At 39.2% G+C, this 18,947-nt stretch overlaps 1 protein-coding gene across 1 annotated transcript in view; it reads right to left on the reverse strand.

The window, feature by feature from the left end:
* The window catches only part of SYNE1 (spectrin repeat containing nuclear envelope protein 1), a 472,480-nt gene that overhangs the window by 33,762 nt on the left and 419,771 nt on the right, over window positions 1-18,947 (reverse strand). Inside the window, 3 exon segments of the mRNA XM_047733936.1 lie at window positions 537-687; window positions 2,364-2,551; window positions 13,382-13,544. Of these exon segments, the coding sequence (XP_047589892.1) occupies window positions 537-687; window positions 2,364-2,551; window positions 13,382-13,544 (502 nt within the window).

Below are 18,947 nucleotides of genomic sequence, written 5' to 3' on the forward strand. Positions count from 1 at the left end.
CCTGCGGACTCAAGAATGGCACTGTTTTTCATTACTAATTAGAAGTGGCTTATAATTAAAGTGTTTTATTTAATTTTGGAGCCAACTCTACTGTATCAATGATTAAAAATATATATATATCTATATATACCTGTTCTCTAATTAGATAAAATGAAAATCAAGAAAATAAATTTGGAAGAGAGATTTTCATAGTATGAAACATCATATTTTCATCTCAGATATCTGATAGTAAAGGACTATGAAATGAAAAAAAAATGCGAAGATCTTCTTTTGGGAATCATGATTTGTGCTTTGTAATAGAATTTCTTGCCAGTATGACTTTGTTTGTAATTCTTGAGACTCCTAACAGAAAAACCTCTTTTTCCCCCTTCTTTGCCTACCTGTCAGGCGGTAAGAAAGATCACCGCAAAGTCCCCACCCAACTGTCTGAACAGATACCGTGCAGGTGAACAGTCAGTTTGTGTCTTGAGACACGAACCACTAACTGGATATGCTCATAGCAAAATAAGGATCAAATATTTGGGATGATAAGTCACCTCAAATTTCTTTAGTTCCTCCTTGGCAACTGTATAGAGGACCCCGGAAGAGCTGGGGAAGGCAGCTGTCCTTTCTGAAATCTTGAGCCAATCTTCAAAACGAGAATAATCATCCAGAAACTTCTGCCACAATCGCCACGTCTCTTCGATTCTGAGACAGAAAATGAAAACAAAACAAAACAAAACAAAAAAAAACAGGCTCTGATTGTTTGGGGCTGTTACTGCTCCAGAACCCTGATGCCTGCCGTGGGATTAAGAGTGCCCAAACGAGCGAGGGTTGTGCCAAGCAATCATTGTGCCGTCAGCCAAATGCGAGCACACTGAGAAAGAGACAACTGTCTGAGCGAAAATGGAACAGCTGTGAGAGTTTGGGGCTTTTTTTGTTTGTTTGCTTTTGGTTTTTTGTTTTTTTTTAAATACACATCCTGGAGTTCTGGATTTGGAATTAGTCAAATTGTGCTTTACAAGCACGTAATGTGAACTGTTCTGTCTACGTGCAGGGCAGCTCAGAAGGCTAAGGCCGGGTGTGCAGGGCATACTCGTGTCATGGTTCCACTGAAATAAAACAAAGGTCTCAAAATGCATGTAAGTTCTGACATCAAATTCACCCTCCTCAAAGTTAACCTATCATAGCAAGACAAATAATAATCTTTCCAGAGTTCTCCAAACATATAATCAAAAAAGATTATATGTTGTCCATCATTATGATTATTTTCTAACCCATCACTATTGCTTATGCCTTGAATTTCAAAGGGTTTTTCTAAACAAGGATAAAGTCTTTGTGTTTTTATTTCATTTTTAATAAAAGAGTATTACTTTTCACTCCACCAGTTCTAGAACAATAGACTTATCCAGCAAGGTTGTAGTTTTACTTTTCTGAATTATATTTAAACTGTTAGGGTCAGGCATAACTGTTTTAGACATTATAGTATATTGTATTTGTATACAGTATATTTATATATAGTAGTGCCCTGCCCCCATCTGTGAGAGATCTGTTCCAAGACTCCCGGTTGATGGGTGAAGCTGTGGGTAGTACTGAACCCCTATATATACTATGTTTCATCCTAGACATACTTATGTTAAAGTTTAATTTATAGATTAGGTACAGTAAGAGATTAGCAACAATAACCAATAATAAAATAGAACAATCATACTGTAATAAAACTTGTGTGAATGTAGTCTCTTGTATCTTACTGTACTGCATTCATCCTTTTTTTTTTTTAAGATTTTAGTTATTTGAGAGAGAGAGCACGTGAGATAAGGCATAAGTAGGGGTGAGGGGCAGAGGGAGAGGGAGAAGCAGACTCCCCACTGAGCAGGGAGCTTGAAGGTAGGCCACAGAGCTCCATCCCAGAACCCTGTGGTCATGACCTGAGCCCAAGGCAGACACTTAACTGACTAAGCCACCCAGGCACCCCTGTATTCACCTCCCTTGAGATGATGAGAGATGATAAAATGCCTATGTGATAGATGAAGTTATGCAAATGATGTAGGCATTGTGGTTAGTGTTGGGCTACTGTGGACCTTCTGACCGTACATCAGGAGGATCCTCTGCTTCTGGATCCTGCTTGACCCTGCGTAACTGACGCCATGGGAAGAGAAACCATGGATAAGGTTGGTGGGGTGGGGTTGGGGGAACTGCTGTAGGACCTTTATGCCTACTTATTTTCCCAACTAAATGTAGATGATGGCAAGTTTGGGACACCAGTGCTCCTTTTAGACGCTGCAACTAAAAGGAAATGGTAAATGGGATAGTCTGGGTATTTTTTTTTTTGCCCCTCTTTTGGGTCCTTTCTCTTTCCCAGCTCTTTGAGCTGTGCCCCTTACTTGAGCCTTCTTTCCATGGACATGGCACAGATGTTCCTCCACCGCCGGTCCAGGTTTCGCGTCGCCTGCTGGATGGAGTCACACTCTGCGTCTGTGGCACAGGCGTCACAGTCATGCAGCAGGACCTCACACAGGTTGAGCACGGAGGCCACGCCTGTGCTGTGTTTCTCGATGTCTCTCTGAAGCTCCTGTGGGGAACGAGACATGCTTTATTCAAATACTTGGATGCAGATGAGAGAAACTGCAATTGGATTCACTAAAACGTGATGAGGCCAACCCTTGACAAGTATCTCCTTTCCTTGGATGCACGAGGTTTCTCCAACGTCGTTTATGAAAAATGGCGAGCTCAAAGATGGGAGAAAATGAAGCTAGAGATATATTGGCCCTGTGAGCAATGCCAAGATATAAACAGAAAAATGAAATAGACTACATGAAGGATAATACTGGCTTTTGTAGTGGTTGAGCAAGAAATCTTGCCCCAGACTCTACAGATATATCACTTCCATTTCAATGCATTGATCAATCAGTCAGTCAAAGGAATATGTGTTCTTGTTAGGAGCTGGCACTTAAGAACTGGGATTTCATCTCCAAAGTTCTGCAAACTCTTTAAACAGTTAATTCCACCATCATTAAAAAGTACCAGGTTTAAAAGACTGAAGTTCTCTATCCTATAGGACATCATAACATCAACAGCTTCCCCAGTGAGCCATTTAAAGGTAGGACAGAAATAGAGAGAAGATGATAATAAGTGAGGCACTGAATTTCCCCAGTATCCCACCATGTACAGTCTTCACATTAACCACAATGTCATTAACTGCATGTAAATGTAAATGCAAAATGTACATTATTTTTTTCATTGAGCTTTTAACTCAATTAGTTCAAGGAATTTCATTATTAAAAGTGAGGCTACTGGTATTTTTCTTGCCATATTCATCAAGGTTCTTAATGTATTTTCCTTGTCTTTAAGACAATTCCTGGATGTGCCTAGCTTTTCCCTTGTTCTAAAGATAAATCCTCAAGTTATTCAAATAGCTGAAATTTATGTTTGTGTGTGTGTACTCTTCTTGTTCTTCTCTTTAACACCACATTTCAATGTCTTCCATGCAAACATTATTGTCAAATGCAGTAATCGTGCCTTTGATTAATATCTGGAGATTCTATGACCTAGACAGAAGATAGATTCTATAAAAAATATCTCTATTTCACTAAACAGTCTTTCAGATCTCTCGTGTAACCTCTTTCAGCTATGTGGGAGTTATCACAAGAACTGCTGGTCTAAAAAATATAAAACTGAACTCAGTATTTGCTCAAAGATAAAGACAGACACATCTGTGAATGAGACACTAAGTAAATTCTAGGTCTTAAAGTGCCTTACGTACAAGGATATACATTTGGAAGTAGTGTTAGGTGTAGGAACATAATCAATGCATTCTAAAAAGTTATAGCATTTTGATGTACTTTTCCCCAAGTACTCAAAACTGTTTTTTCTAGCTTTATTGAGATATAATTGACTTAGAACAACAGTGGGTAAGTTTAAGATGCACAATGTGACGATTTGATATATGTATATATTGTGAAATGATCACCACAGTAAGTTTAACTAATATCTATCACCTCACATGGTGACAATATGTGTGTGTGTGTGCATGTGTTGAGAACTTTTAACATCTACTCTCTTAGCAATTTTCAAATATGCAACAAAATATTGTTAACTACAGTCACCATGCTGAACGTCACATTTCTAGGACATGTTCACCTATAATCAGAAGTTTGTACCCTTTGACCACCTTCATCCATTTCCCTCACCATCATCCCACCTCTGGCAACCACTCATCTACTCTGTTTCTGTGAGTTCAGATTTTTAGAGTCCACATATAAGTGAGGTCATACAACATTTGTTTTTGTCTAACTGACTTATTTTACTTCGCATAATGACTTTAAGGTTCAACCATGTTGTTGGAAATGGCAGTATTTCCTTTCTTATGGCTGAATAATATTCCATTGTGTATATATACCCCATTTTCTTTATCCATTTATCTACTGATGGTATTTCGGTTGCTTCCATGCATTCACTGTTGTGAATAACATTTCAGTGAACGTGGGGAGTGGAGATTTCTCTTCAAGATAGTGATTTCATTTCTTTCTGAAACCTACCCAGAAGTGGAATTCCTGGATCACATGGTTGTTCTATTTTTAATTTTTTGAGAAACATCCATAATATTTTCCATAGCGATGATACCAATTTATATTCTCACCAGTAGTTCATGAGGGTTCTTCTTTCTCTACATCCTTGCCAGTACTTGTTAACTTTTGTCTTTTTTGATAATAGCCATTCTAACAGGTGTGAGGACATAGCTCATCATGGTTTTGATTTGCATCTCCATAATGACTGGTAATATTGAACATCTTTTCATGTACTTCTTGGCAACTTCAATATCTCCTCTGGAAAAATGTCTATTCAGGTTTCTTGCCCATTTTTAAAGTTGGATTATTTGGGTTTTTTTTTTTTTTTTTTTTTTTTTTTTTTTGCTGTTGAGTTGTAGGAGTTACCTACATATTACCTATATATTTTGGCTATTAACCCTATCAGATACGTGGTTTGCAAATATTTCTTCCCATTACAGAGACTTGCCTTTTCATTTGGTTGATTACTTTTGCTTTGCAGAAACTTTTTAGTTTTATTTGTTCCAACTTGTTTATTTTTGGTTTTGGTGGTTGTACTTTTGGTGTTATATCTAAAAAATCATCACCAAGATCAATGTCAAAAAGATTTTCCCTACATTTTCTTCTAGGAACTTTATGGTTTCAGGTCTTACATTTAAGTCTTTAATACATTATTTTGAGTTAATTTTTTGTAAGTGGTGTAAAATAGGGGACTAGTTTCACTCTTTTGCATGTGAATGAATATCCAGTTTTTCCAACATTGCTTTTTGAGGAGACTATCCTCTCCCCAGTGGGTATTCTTGGCTCCCCTGTCAAACACTAGTTAGCCACATAAGCATGGGTGTATTTCTGGGCTCTCACTCTGTCCCATTAGTCTATGTGTCTGTTTTTATGCCAGCATCATATGGTTTTGATCACTGAAGATTTGTGTCATTGTCTGAAATCAAGAAGTGTGATACCCTCAGCTTTGTTCTCTCTCAGGATTGTTTCAGCTATTTGGGGTCTTTTGTGGTTCCTTACAAATTTTAGAATTGTTTTTTCTCTATCTATAGAAAGTGCCATTGGATCTTGATAGGGATTGTATTGAATCTATGGATAGCTTTGGTTGTATGCTCATTTTAACAATATTCATTATTCCAATCTATAACTGTGGGATGGCATTCCATTTATTTGTGTCTTCTTCAATGTCTTTCACCCGAGTCTTACAGTTTTCAATGTAGAGATCTTTCAGCTCCTTGGTTAAGCTTATTCCTAAATATTTTGTTGTTTTTGATGTTATTCTAAAGGAAATTTTTTTTTCCAGAAAATTCATGGTTAGTGTATAGAAATGCAACTGGTTTTTGCATGTTAAATTGTTTTCCTACAACTTTACTGAATTTATTAGTTCTAACAGTTTTTTGGTGGGATTTTTAGGATTTTCTATATGTAAGATTATGTCATCTACAACAAAGAACTTTATATCATCATTTCTGACGATATATATATATATATGTACATATATATATATATATATATATGTATGTATGTATGTATATATATTTGCCTTCTATTTTTTTCTTGCCTGATTAGTCTCTCTAGGATTTTCAGTATTATCTCAATAGGGCTGGTGAGAATGGGCATCCCTGTCTTGTTTTAAATCTTAGAGGAGAAGCTTTCAGCCTTTCACCATTGGGTATGATATCATATAGTCTTTATTATGTTGAGGTACATTTCTTTTATACATACCCTTGGTTGAGAGTTTTTCTCCTTTGAATTTTGTGAAATGTTTTTTTCTATATCTATTGAGATGATATTATTTTTATATTTCATTCTAGTAATGTATCATATTTATTTTTATGTGCATATGTTTAATCATTCTTGCATGCCAGGGATGAATCAAACTAAATCATGGTGTATGATCCCTTTAATGTGCTGTTGAATTTGGTTTGCTAGTACTCTATTGAGAATTTTTGCATCTCTGTTGATCATGAGCGTTGGCCTATAGTTTTCTCCTCTAGTGGTGTCCTTATCTAGCTTTGGTATTTCTCGCCTTATAAAATGAGTTTGAGAGTACTTCCTTCTTCTCATATTTTTGGGAGAGTGAGAAAAGAATTGGCTTCAAATGTTTGGTACATTTCACCTGTGAAACCATCTGGTCCTAGACTTTTCTTTGTTGGGAGGGTTTTGATAACTGATTCTGCCTCCTTACTCGTTACTGGTCTGTTCATATTTTCTGTTTCTTCATAATTCAGTCTACGTAGGTTGCATGTTTCTAGACATTTATCCTTTTCTTTATAGTATGCTATTATGATCCTTTGTATTTCTTGTAATGTCTCCACTTTCATTTATAATTTTTATTAATTTGGGCTCGCCTTTTTTTTTTTTTTAAGATTCATTTATTTGAGAGCGAGAGTGTGGGAGTGCATGCACAAGTGGGAGGGACAGAGGGAGAAGGAGAGAAAATTTCAAGCAAACTCCATGCTGAGCACAGAGCCTGACACAGGCCTTGATCTCATAAACCTAAGATCAGGACCTGGGCCAAAATCAAGAGTCAGATGCTTAACTGACAGAGCCATCCAGACACCCTTTTTTGTTTTTCTTGGTTAGTCTAGCTAAAGGTTTGTCAATTTTGTTTATCATTTCATAGAACCAGCTCAGTGTTGCTAATCTTTTATATTGTTTTCCTATACTCTATTTCATTTATTTTTGCTCTAATCGTTATTATTTCCTTCCGTTGATTTTGGGTTTAGTTTGTTCTTCTTTTCTAGTTCCTTGAGGTGGAAAGCTTTATTGTTTATTTGAGATTCTTTTTCTTCATGTATGCATTTATCACTGTAAGTTCCCCTCTTAGCACTGCTTTTGCTATGCCCCTTAAGTTTTGGTATGTTGTGTTTCTTTTTTTGTTTGTCTCAAGATATTTTTTATTTTCCTTTTGTTTTCTTCTTTGATCAGAAGCATGTTGTTTAATTTAATTTTCATGTGTTTGTGAATTTTCTAGCTTTCTTCCTGTTATTGATTTTTAGTTTCACCTCACTGTAATAAGAAGAGATCCTTGATATAATTTACATATTCTTGAATTTGTTGAGACTTGATTTGTGGCCTAACATATAATCTATCCTGGAAAATGCTCCATGCTCTGAGGTAGGGGTTGGGGTGCCACTGACTGGGCTCCGCTCTGGCTGGATGAGGTCACAGGCTATGCTCCCTGTCAGGGTAGGGTTACTGGCTGGACTCTGATTGGGTAGGGCTACAGGCTGAGCTCTGCAACCACTTCTGGTTGGGTGGGATAGCAGGCTGTGATCTTAGACCAGACAGTGCTACTGGCTGGACTTTTTGTTCATAGAGCCATAGGCAGGGCTTTGCAGCTGGACCGGATCTCAGGCTGGCTCTTTGATTATGCAGGGCTGCCGGCTGTGCCCTGCAATTGGGTGAGGTGATTGTCTGGACTTTGCCATCAGGTGGGCCACGGACTGTGCTACCCTATTGGACAAGGTCACTGGTTGGGTTCTCTGCTAGGGAGGTGCCTCCAGCTGTATCCTAAAGGGTGTGGAGCTAGAGACTATGCTCCATGGTCAAGCTGGGTCTCCATCCAGGCTTTCTTGTCATGTGGAGTCACAGGATATGCTTGGTGATTGGTGGGGGTCATTGTCTGAATAAGGTTGCAGGCTGTGTTCAGCAAACGGACAAGACCATAGGCTGGATTCCCTTGCTTAGTAGGTTTGTCATCTGGGCTCCCTGGCTAGCTAGGGTCGTAGGCTGGGTTCTGTGGCTGGCCTAGGCTGTAGGTTGAGCTCTGAGGTTGTCCAGAGTCACTGTCCAGACTCCCTGATTATGCAGTGCCAGAGGCTACGCTCAGCAGTTGGGAGGGCTGCTGGCTTGGCTCCTTGGTCAAGCAGGGTTGTTGGATGGGTTCCGTGGTTGCTTGGGTTCTCTAGCCAAGGCTTCTGGTGGGGAAGGATGAAGGCTATGCTCAGCTGTTGGGCAGGGCTGGGAATTGGCTTCCCTGCCCAGGTCAGATGGTAGAAAGGGCTCCAAGGTCAGTTTGGTCCATTGTCTGGAGACCAAAATCAAGCAGAACTGCCAAGTGAACTCCCAGGTCAGATAGGGCCACTGGCTGGGCTCTGCTGATGGGCACAGATGCAGGCTGGGATCTCTGCTTGGGTCCAGCTGCAAATGGGAATGCAATTTGCTAAGATGTGAGTCCTGGTGGCAGTGAGCCTCAGCCCCCTTCTCCCTCACTACTTGATCCCCAGTAATCAAGCTACAGACGTTCCCTTAGTGGTTCCCATGAGTTGAGAGCCAAGTGGGCCTCGTGGGAAGGATGGGGAAGCTGGGGGAGCTAGATACCTATCTTGGCCAAGTGGTGCCCTCTTCGTGCAGCTCCATGCCAGCCAGGAAGGATGATGTGGTCACAGTGTGACCATACTTCTTACCCTTTTAATGTGGTCCTTCCTGGTCTCTGGGGTCCAGACTGGTGCTTCATGCTTATCCTTGGGTTGGGGGAGTTTTACAATGGTGCTTTGCCTATAGAGAGTTGCTCGTTGGTCTTTTTTGGAGGGGGACTTAAGTCAGAAATAACCTATGTGGCCAACTGGATGATGTGATTCTTTCTTCCACATACTTTTGGATTTACCCCAGTGAGGAGATTTGGGGCCAGGTATGAAAACCAGAACTGTAACTGATGGGTTGCTGGAGGCTCAGTGTAGACAACTGAGTTAAAAATTCCAGAGGCTCCAGTCATTGGAGGGGGCTGCACAATTTTGTGAAATTTACCTCCAGGAGCTCAACCAGGTTCCCACAGTAAATATCAAAGTAAAGACCCCTTGTACATCTTCTCAAAAGTTTTTGTTAAAATCAACTATATGAAATAAGCTTGAGGGGGTTATAATTATGGGTAAGTGCTCTATTACAGACAAAGATTTTAGTCTCAGCTTTAACCTCCATCAGTAAGGGTCCTGAATTGACACATAGTGTCTCTGAATTTATACTTCTTCATCCATAACACAGAGAAATTTGACAAGATGTCCTCTGAAGCCATCTCAAGTCTACATATATTTCTGCTCAATGAAGTATGTGAAGATTAAGTACATTGGCAAGAGAAACATATAGAAACTCCACAGAGAGGAATAGAGGAAAATGTACTTCTTATGAGTTTAATCTCTTTTTAAATATTTAAGAGAATTTTCCCCTTTGGAGATAGATTAATATTTATCTGTCTTTTACAACATGGATTCTAAATGCTATAATTTTTACAGAATCATGGTTAAACATTTGCCACAAAGGAAGCTGTGGTAAATATGATAGGATTGAAATAAAATTTACTAAGCACCCACTTTGTGCTGGGTGCTGTGCTAAGTGTTTTTCACATTAATTTTTATAACACTGTGAGCATCAGCATTCTATATACATGAAGGGTTTTTAAAATTTTTTAAATTTCTTTTAAAGTTCTTTTTTTTTTAAAGATTTTATTTATTTGAGAGTGAGCACAAGAGGGAGAGAGACTAAGAGCATGACTGGGGGATGAGGCAGAGGGAGAAGCAGACTCCCTGTGAAGCAGGGAGCCTGATGCGGGACTCGATCCCAGGACCTGGGATCATGACCTGAGCCGAAGGCAGACACTTAACCGACTGAGCCACCCAACAGTTTGTTATTCAGGTCATGCAGAAAAGTGGTGAATTGCAAATTTGTCCCCGCGAGTCCTTACTTTTGGTTTGTTGTTGGGTTTTTTGTTTTGTTTTGTTTTCAACTTTAACTTAAAATTGAATTAAAAGGCAGTATGAACATATATTAATATATTAACAGGTCAAAAATTATTGCTAAGCTTCCAGTGAAGTAGTTCCCTTTTCCCTCCTGATTCTCATTTTCATCTCTTGTTGCTCTGTCTTCTGGTTTTAACTTCTGTATTTCTAAGTGGCACGTTTATGTTGCTGGTTCTTGATTTTTAAATCTTAGACATTATGTATGCTTCTCTAGTAGAGACGGAATGAACTTTTTCCTGACTTAAGTGGTTTCAGCTGCTGTTTCAGCACATCTTATAGCTGGAGCAATAATGATTGTTTGGATGATTTTGGTCATTTAATACGGTTCCTTAATATTTTTCACATCTGAGCAGCAAACTATGCTATGGTTTTATTTCTCTTCTTATATAACTTTCTGTGTTATATGGAATCAGTAGCTTTCTCCCTCTCTTTAAACCATGAATATCCCTAGCTTCTATCCTCTCTCTATGGAGCTAATAAAGCTCCTTCCAGTATGGTTAAGCCCATCAGGTAATCAAGTTTGACTGTCTTATTCCTTGGAGACATCCCTCCCACAGCACCCAGTTCCCTACTCCAGTCTGAACAGGGATGCTCTAGGCTGTGGGGCGGCTGGCATCTGGGCGTTCCCTTACCATCTACCCTGGGAATTTTCTTCTCTCTCTCATGTTGAGTATTATTTTTCTTCTCATTTTAGTATATGCAATCTACCTTTGATTAGCATGTATGCACAGGAGGTAAGTATTTTATATAGTAAATGGCAGGTACAACGTCCTAAATTAAATAATCTTCTCAGCTTTTTAAAAGCACTGTCTCATTATCTTTTAGCTTCAACCATTATTTTGGAAAAATCAGACTTTTTCATCTTGGAAACCTTCAAGATCTTCTCTTTGTCTCCCATGTTCTGAAATTTTATAGTGATGTGTTTTGTTTTTAATTTTCCTGGGCCTTTGTAGGACTTGTGCTCTGGAAGTACAACTGACCCATGAACACACGGTTGAATATTGGCATGTAACATCTGACTCCCCCCAAATGACTAACAGCCAACTGCTGACCTGAAGAAGCCTTACCAAAAACATACATAATCCAATAACAAATATTTTGTAGGTTATATGTATTATATACTGTGTTCTTAAAATAAAGCAAGCTAGAGAAAAGAAAATCATAAGAAGGGGAAATAATCTACAGTACTCATATTTTCTTGCATAAAAAATCCACAAATAAATGGACCCACACAGTTCAAACCTGTATTGTTCAAGGGTCAACTCTACACATCTTTAAGTTTGGGGATTTTTTTTTTTTAACATTACTACATTGATAATCTCTTCCTATTTTCTTTATTTTTTGTGGGGGACTTTTATGGAATAACTGAACTGGATTTTAAAACTCTTGCACGAATCCTGGGTGAGATATAATGCTGGCTAGTGACATGGTGGGAGCTGGGGTGGTGGGGTGGAAGTCATACTATCTGGTACAGAGCATTTCATTTAATCTCTCTATTTTTAAGATAGTGGCTCCAGCCTCAATGGTGCCCTATAGCCCCCCAACCGAAGTCCCTCTGGGTTTGCTTCCTCCAGAGTGTAAACCCTGGGTCTTCTGTTGGAGTGGATGAGGCAGAGTAGTCTGGCTAGCTGGGATTAGGGAGAATCTGCCAGTCCAACCACTTCTTTAGACTTTTAAGCAGTCTTCCATTGTGAGGCCCTAACAACTTGCTCTCTTCTCCCTGAGCCGCCTTGGAATTCTGTGGCATGAGTCAGCTTTCTATCCTCCATTCTGCAAACACAAGTAACTATTCATTTATCTACTTCTGCCTTCCAAATTTGTGAAGGATGTCTGTCATCTCTAACGTCTTCTTTCCTGGTCTCTGCCATTGTGAATTTTGACCTTTCCCCCTTTCCTATCATTTTACTGGGGTTTAGAAGTAGGTAGGCTATAGATGCATGGATCAATTTACCCTATTGAATTAGGTACTAATTTGATTCTCTAACATTTGCTAAATTACAATACTGGCTATTAGGATTTTAACTGTTTTTAACATTTGTCACTGGTAGACACCATTACCATGTTCTCCAGGAGGATTCAGGGAGATGGGGGCCGACCATAACCCCAACAGCTCAATTATCAGAATTTCAAACGTGAGAGAATCCGTCACAGTGCTTTAATCTTACAAAAACAGAAAAAATGTCCTGCTAACAATTTTTTAAAGAAGAAATGCTCTTAAAATAATCCCAATATCTAATAACTATATTTTAATATCTATTTGCATTGGTTTAAGTAGTTTGTAAAATAAAGTAAGTACATAAACTATTTCCTAAGATTTCATAAAACAGGTCTGTTTATATTTTGTAGTATTTTTAAGTTAAGTAACTTGGCTATCATGGCCTAAATGCAATGGAAGTAACGGAGTATGGGCAGAATTTTCAAGGATAATCTAAGGGCATGGAATAGCAATACTTCTTATGGGGCATTTGTGGTATTTACCACTAACTACTGGAGTCTGATATGCTTAGTAAAAATAAGGAAGGGGAATAGGAGATAAAAAAAAAATCCTTGCTGTATGCATTTTTCATGGTCACTCTTTTTTGCTTTTTTTTTTTTTTTTTTTGTATGCCAGTGTAAGGTGCTGTCTTTGCTACAGAAACGAAGGTAGAATTGCAGTGTGTGCTCTGCAGATCATGTAACACTTCTTATAAAACAAAACTGTTTTGGACTGCAAAAACTCTAAGAATATACTGTAATCTTTCTTCAAACACTATATGCAGGGAAACAAAGGCTCTACTCCGTGTAGGTAGTAGTGGGCTCATGACCCACAAAGAAGTCAACAAAATGCCAGCTCTCTTCTGGGCCCATCACTGAGGCTCAGGGAGCTTAGGATGTCTTCTTGGTGGACCAACGACATTAAACCTATGAGAGCGTATCTATCTTCTAGACTCAACTCCTTGGTGACATGGGACCTATTTGCCCCAAACACCAGCCCTGCCCAAGCCTTCCCTTTCTCAGCAATCCTGTCTAGCTTCCTCCTAATTTTCGATTCACCATCTCACATCTGCCTCTGTATCCTGGCCAGGAGCACAGAGGTTCAAGAGCCTACTTGGTTCCTCTAGTCGTTCTGAGTTTTACCTGCTGCTCAGTGAGCTTTTTCTGTATCTCATCCGAGTCACAGGAATCGTAGACTATGGGCTTGGCCAGCTCTGACTCGATGTGAGCCAACCATGTCCTCAGGCTGCTCATGTTCTTGTCTAGCTGCTGCACGGCCACCAGGGTCTCCTTCAGCTTCTTCACCCTATGGGCAGAGGAGAGACTTTACTCGAGTTTCCCTTGTGGGTGAAGTGAACACTGGGTTTAAAGCCAAGTTGCCTAGTGCCGAAGTCCAGCCTAGCTCAGCCACTTAGCGGCTAGGTGATTTTGGGAAACTGTACACCCTTCCTGTGTCTCTGTTGCCTCATCTATAACATAAAAGTAGAGGAGAAGTATCTGTGAGATTTGAATGGGTTGAATAATGCAGGGTCCATGGAACACATTCAATAAGTGTCAGCTGTGATGATGTTCAACATGGCGACAATTACGTAACAGTGACAGAAGCCTCATGACGTCATAAAGATTGTTATTTCCACCCATTATGTAATTTATACTCATATGAAGAATACCTAAGAGGAAAAAAGGAACATTTCTAATGGATTGTCACCAGATTATGAATTTATAGTTCTGATTACTCCAGCCCAGACGGGGTCAATTTCAGCACCCTTGTGGCAGAAACACAGTTAATAGAAGAAAGCACACTTGAGATGAACTATCAGTGAGTGATGATTTGCGCTTTCATGCCAGATCACGTTAAAGGTGACTGAGGGTCCACTGGGCCGCCAGTGGCAGAGGGCAGATGCAAGGCCGGCCTCCAGCCAGTCATCAGCTACAAAGCCTAGTTTGGTGCCGTATTTGTTACACAGCACGTTTTTAAAAAAAATGTTTTCCCATTCTTTCCAGGAAGGAGTAAAAACCAAATTGGTTAAGATTGCCACTCGTCTAACAATCATGTGTGGACATCCTATATGTCAGATGCTGAGAAGAAAAAATAAATAAAACTTGATTATTTTCCTGATGAAATGTACAATCAGACTGGAACTCTGGACATGTACACAATGAAATGTGTAACACAGGGTGGTAAGAACAAAACTAAAGAAATGGGCCAAGTCCCTGGCTAGTAAATAAGGAGTGATCAATTCTGTCTGGCCACTTCAGTAATCAGTCACTCATTCATTCCCCATTTGCTCATGTCTGTATTCCTTCTACAAACTTCTGTGATCCTAAGTAGGCATGGTGCTAGGAAACAGAAATACAGCGATGACTGACCCTGTCACTGAGCAGCTTTGGCTCTGCTGAAAGTGGGGAAATGAAGAAGTAACATTAGAGCCGCATCTTGAAAGGTAGATACAAGCCAAGCTAAATATTTCTAGCCTAGGAAACGTAGGGAAGAGAAGCAGATGTGAAGGCATCACGTGGTAATGTCAGGGGGGATGGGGGTGCGGAGGGTGGGGAAGGGAAGCAAAGAGGGCTGCGGTTGTGCTGAGGCAAGCTGGACGGACAGATTGGAGTGGGATTACACAGGTCCTGCAGTGACATGACAATGGCATTGTGTGCAGTTCAAAGATAAATAGGAACTCTGCCTAGACGTGTCCGCCAAGGAATGATAAGATCAGGACTGATTCTGAGTGAGTAAGTCTGAAGGGAGGCTCATGTGGAAGTCCATTCAGGTATAAGAATACCGACGTTTGAATAACATTTTCTGTTTGTAAAGACACTCTTAGATGCACTAACTTACGTTGTTTTGACAAAAAAAAAAATCTGTGTTTAAAAAAATTATGTTCATACTCCACAACATATTCTATTAATAGGAAACCGAAAACGTGTCGCTCTTTATCATGACTCATAATTCCATTCAAGGTGAGACTTCTCTAATTAGCTTTGTAAGTACAAGTTGTACCCTGCCCCCAGGGCAGTTCAAGGCACTGGCCTTGAACAGTAATTCCAAGAACACTTAAATACAACCTACTCACATTTTTCTCATAAATAAAACAAAATTCACTTGAGCATCGGTCAGTGAATAGCAGTTTTAGAACAGCTACTGGGTGCAAAGCCCTGGGTGCACATTTTATCAATGACCACGCCATGGGCTTAGAATTCGATGTGGCCCTGGCCATCCTGCTTTAGTGGACCAGGCTGAAAGGACAGTCCCCAGTCAATAAACACATGGGAATAGGACTATAGAGTGGCTCATTGCACTGAGACGTCTGTCCTGGTTTTACCTCTGTAAGAAAGTCCTTTTGGGAACCTCTCCCACTTGACCAGCTTCCTGTCTTCGGATCTGGTAGAATCTGGATGCTGACAGTGCTCTGGGATGGGGTTTTATAGCAAGCTCATAATATCATCAGGGTTTGGTGTGGAGCTAGAGGTTGGAAGAACACTTCATTCAGCTTGCTTCCTGCTTTCCCTTATTTTAACTCCCTGGTATTATTTATGCACAAGTTCCTCTTCCCATGTTAAATTCCTTGGGAAACTAGAACTGTGAATTTCTGCTTTTGGTTTTCGCCTTCCCCCGCAATGCTACCCTCAGCGCTTGGCACAAAGTTCGGCACTACTTAAATGCCAGATAAACACAAATAATTAGTATTCTAAGTAAAATATCTTTATTTAGCTAGCATATTTTATTCGTAATTTAGTTGATATTAAATGTACACTTAACTTTTTCCCTTACACCAACATTTGCAAATGGTCTGTCAAGTACTAAAATTTATTCATGTTCTTGGTTCAGATTTCACGTACAAAAATGACCAAAAGAGCTAAGGCACAAAAGAATGTGTGTGAACACTCCTCCACTGGATATTGTCTACACTAGTCAAATAATTTACAAGATTAGTAATCTTGTATGATATTGAATGGGTTCCAATAGTCAGAGCAGTTAGTGGGTAATATGTCAAGGGCATCGTGACATGGAAATGCTTGTTCATATAGTCCATTAGGGACAAGTTCCTCTTTCAAATGAGTGAGTAAATCTTTGTAAAGTCAATGGGGGTGAACATTTAAGTGGTTTTCCTTTCTCATTTTTTTAAACATGTTTTTGAGTACAAATAGCAAAATGCATTATGTGTGTGTATTGGGGGGAGCAGATGTGAGATGAGGGAAATGGGTAGAAAAGCCCCAAACAGCTTCCTTGAACTTATGAAACTTGATATTTGCAGGACATATATCATCCTTTTTTTTTTTTTTTTAAGAACAATGTCCCATCTTTTTCCCATTATTTCTTTAAAGGAAATCTTTGTGTGAAGTGTCACAATATTTTCATTTATCTATCATTGTAAGAAGTTTGAGCAACATTCTTTTTGGTAGCATCCAGGACTGTAATTCAAAATGGATGTTTGCAGATGTCACAAGTCTGGGTAAGTTTAGCAAATCTTGTGCATCTGAAAGTTCCTATAGCCGATTAGTCTTCTCACCGTCCAGGGTGCCTCCTGGGACTTCACCTTCCTGAGAAGGAATCACTACTAAATCCAGTTGCACGAACAGCTTTATATACACACATATACACTACATGTATATATTTATCACTACTTTCCTTCAAACTAATTTAGTAAATCTATAAACCAAAAAAAAAAAAAAAAAAGGTCACATTCTAAATGTAATAGGACTAAAAGTACCATCAGGAAATCCTATTTACCAGCAGGAGTTTATCTGGGGGGAATGTTATGGTATAAGAATAATATTTTTAAAAATGAAGTTAAAATTCCTAATCTAATGTTGTTATAACTGAAAATAACTGAAAAAAATCATGAAATAAACATTTGTATAATGCACAAAATTACGACTTTAGACATAAATTTTTACATTCTGTACATGTTTTAAAACCTTTATGCTAGTCATGTGACTTCCTGACGAACCTAAACAGAAACAACTCTTTCTCATACACAAAACCCTCCAGGCCCCCGCACTACGAGCAGATTTTTATTTAATAAAGGGAGAGCTTCCCGCTACAAAGCTGAAAACTGGCTAAGGCTGAATTCCAGTTTCATCAGGAGCCCCATCCTTTAAATAGCAGATGATGGACCAACTGGGTCTTCTCACTGGGTCTCTTTCCTGTGTCTCAGGCTAAGGTAGCATTCCCCGGACATGACGCATACAGTCCAGAGACAACTGGAATACCAAGCCATAACCAAGTCCATTAACCTTCCCCTCCAGCTCCGCATGCCCAGTAGGGGGGGACAAGAAAACAAACCAACAAAGAACTCTTGGGAGTCCATGGCCAACGAGCTCCCAGCACCAAACCATCTCCACTTCACGCTGGCCAAAGCTATCTTGGATTAAAGATCCAGCATCTATCCCACGAAGCCCACGTAACATGACAGCTATGCACAACGGAAGAACCTCAAGGAGATGCCTGCCTTGTGACATCGCAGTTACATTCCGGAAGATCTGCGTCCACACAGCCGTCCTCTGCCATCCTCGGGGCACACAGATCTGCCACCACCATGAAGCTTCCAACTTGCAAAAGTTAGGTCTGCAGAGCAAAAAGCTAAATCCTGCGTGGGGATGAAAGTTTCCCCTTGTCTGCGTATGGAAGTATGAAAATGTTCACTCTAAACAAATGTTGCGAGGTCTCTGCCTGATAATATGACACTGCGCAGTGACAAGTGGTCATGTTTCTAAATAAAACCTACATTCATTAACATGTGCCAAGCCTGATCTCCTGGAATGTAGGCCACGAGTATAAGAAGGGGAAAGGCTCAGTGTAATCTGCAAGGAGGGGGAGGCTTTCTAAAGAAAGGAGGATATCAAAAATAAGGCTGGCTGCAGACACTCTGCCATTCTGGAAGGACGGGCAACTCTTCTCGTTAAGTTGGAAAGGATTTTTGATAAAGATAAATCAACCAAATGCAAACAAACAAACCCCCCACAAATACAGCAAGTTGTGTAGCAAAAAAAGCAACTTTTTTTTTCCTTCTGTTTGAAATGCCAGCTAAATGGTGTAAGTAGGAGTTTTAGAGGTTCTTTGGGAAGGTGGGATAGAAAAAATATTCTGTACAACAGTGGTTGGTCTTCACTTTTGAAAGGATTATTTACAAAATTAAAGTAATTAAGGAAATATTCTTCTCTTACATATTCAAAACCTTTGTCCTTTTAAAAATAACAATATAAAGTGACAAAAGTAACATGTTCATGTTAAGATAATAATAAAGGTTATTATATTATAATATAATATATAATTATAATAAAGGTTAAAAAATAAGGTTATCTGTTCATTTGCTTGGTGGGATTCAGATAACTTTCTTTTGTGGATTTCAAGAGTTTCAAATTTTCTGTCCTGAATCTATATGAATTTCACAATCTAGGCTCTAAAAAAGTAAGCTCTCAAATTATTAATTACTGGTAATTTAATAAAATGTGGTGAATGCTAGCTGCTTTAAGTCCTTTTTGGATGAAGTTATAGATACAATGCACAAATAGATTACAAAAAAATAAATAAATGATGAACATTTGCTAAGTTCTTTTTAAAAGCCCTATATGATCAGCTGCAAAATAAAACAAAGCATTTGGGTCTGATCGTGTGAGGTAATGGCTTTTAAAACAGAAACACATTTCCTTTTTAAAAGCAACAAACCTACTTTTTACATAAGAAATACACTCTGGAAAACTTATA

This window comes from Lutra lutra, chromosome 6 (genome assembly GCF_902655055.1).
Source record: "Lutra lutra chromosome 6, mLutLut1.2, whole genome shotgun sequence".
In the NCBI taxonomy this organism is placed as follows: Eukaryota; Metazoa; Chordata; class Mammalia; order Carnivora; family Mustelidae; genus Lutra; species Lutra lutra.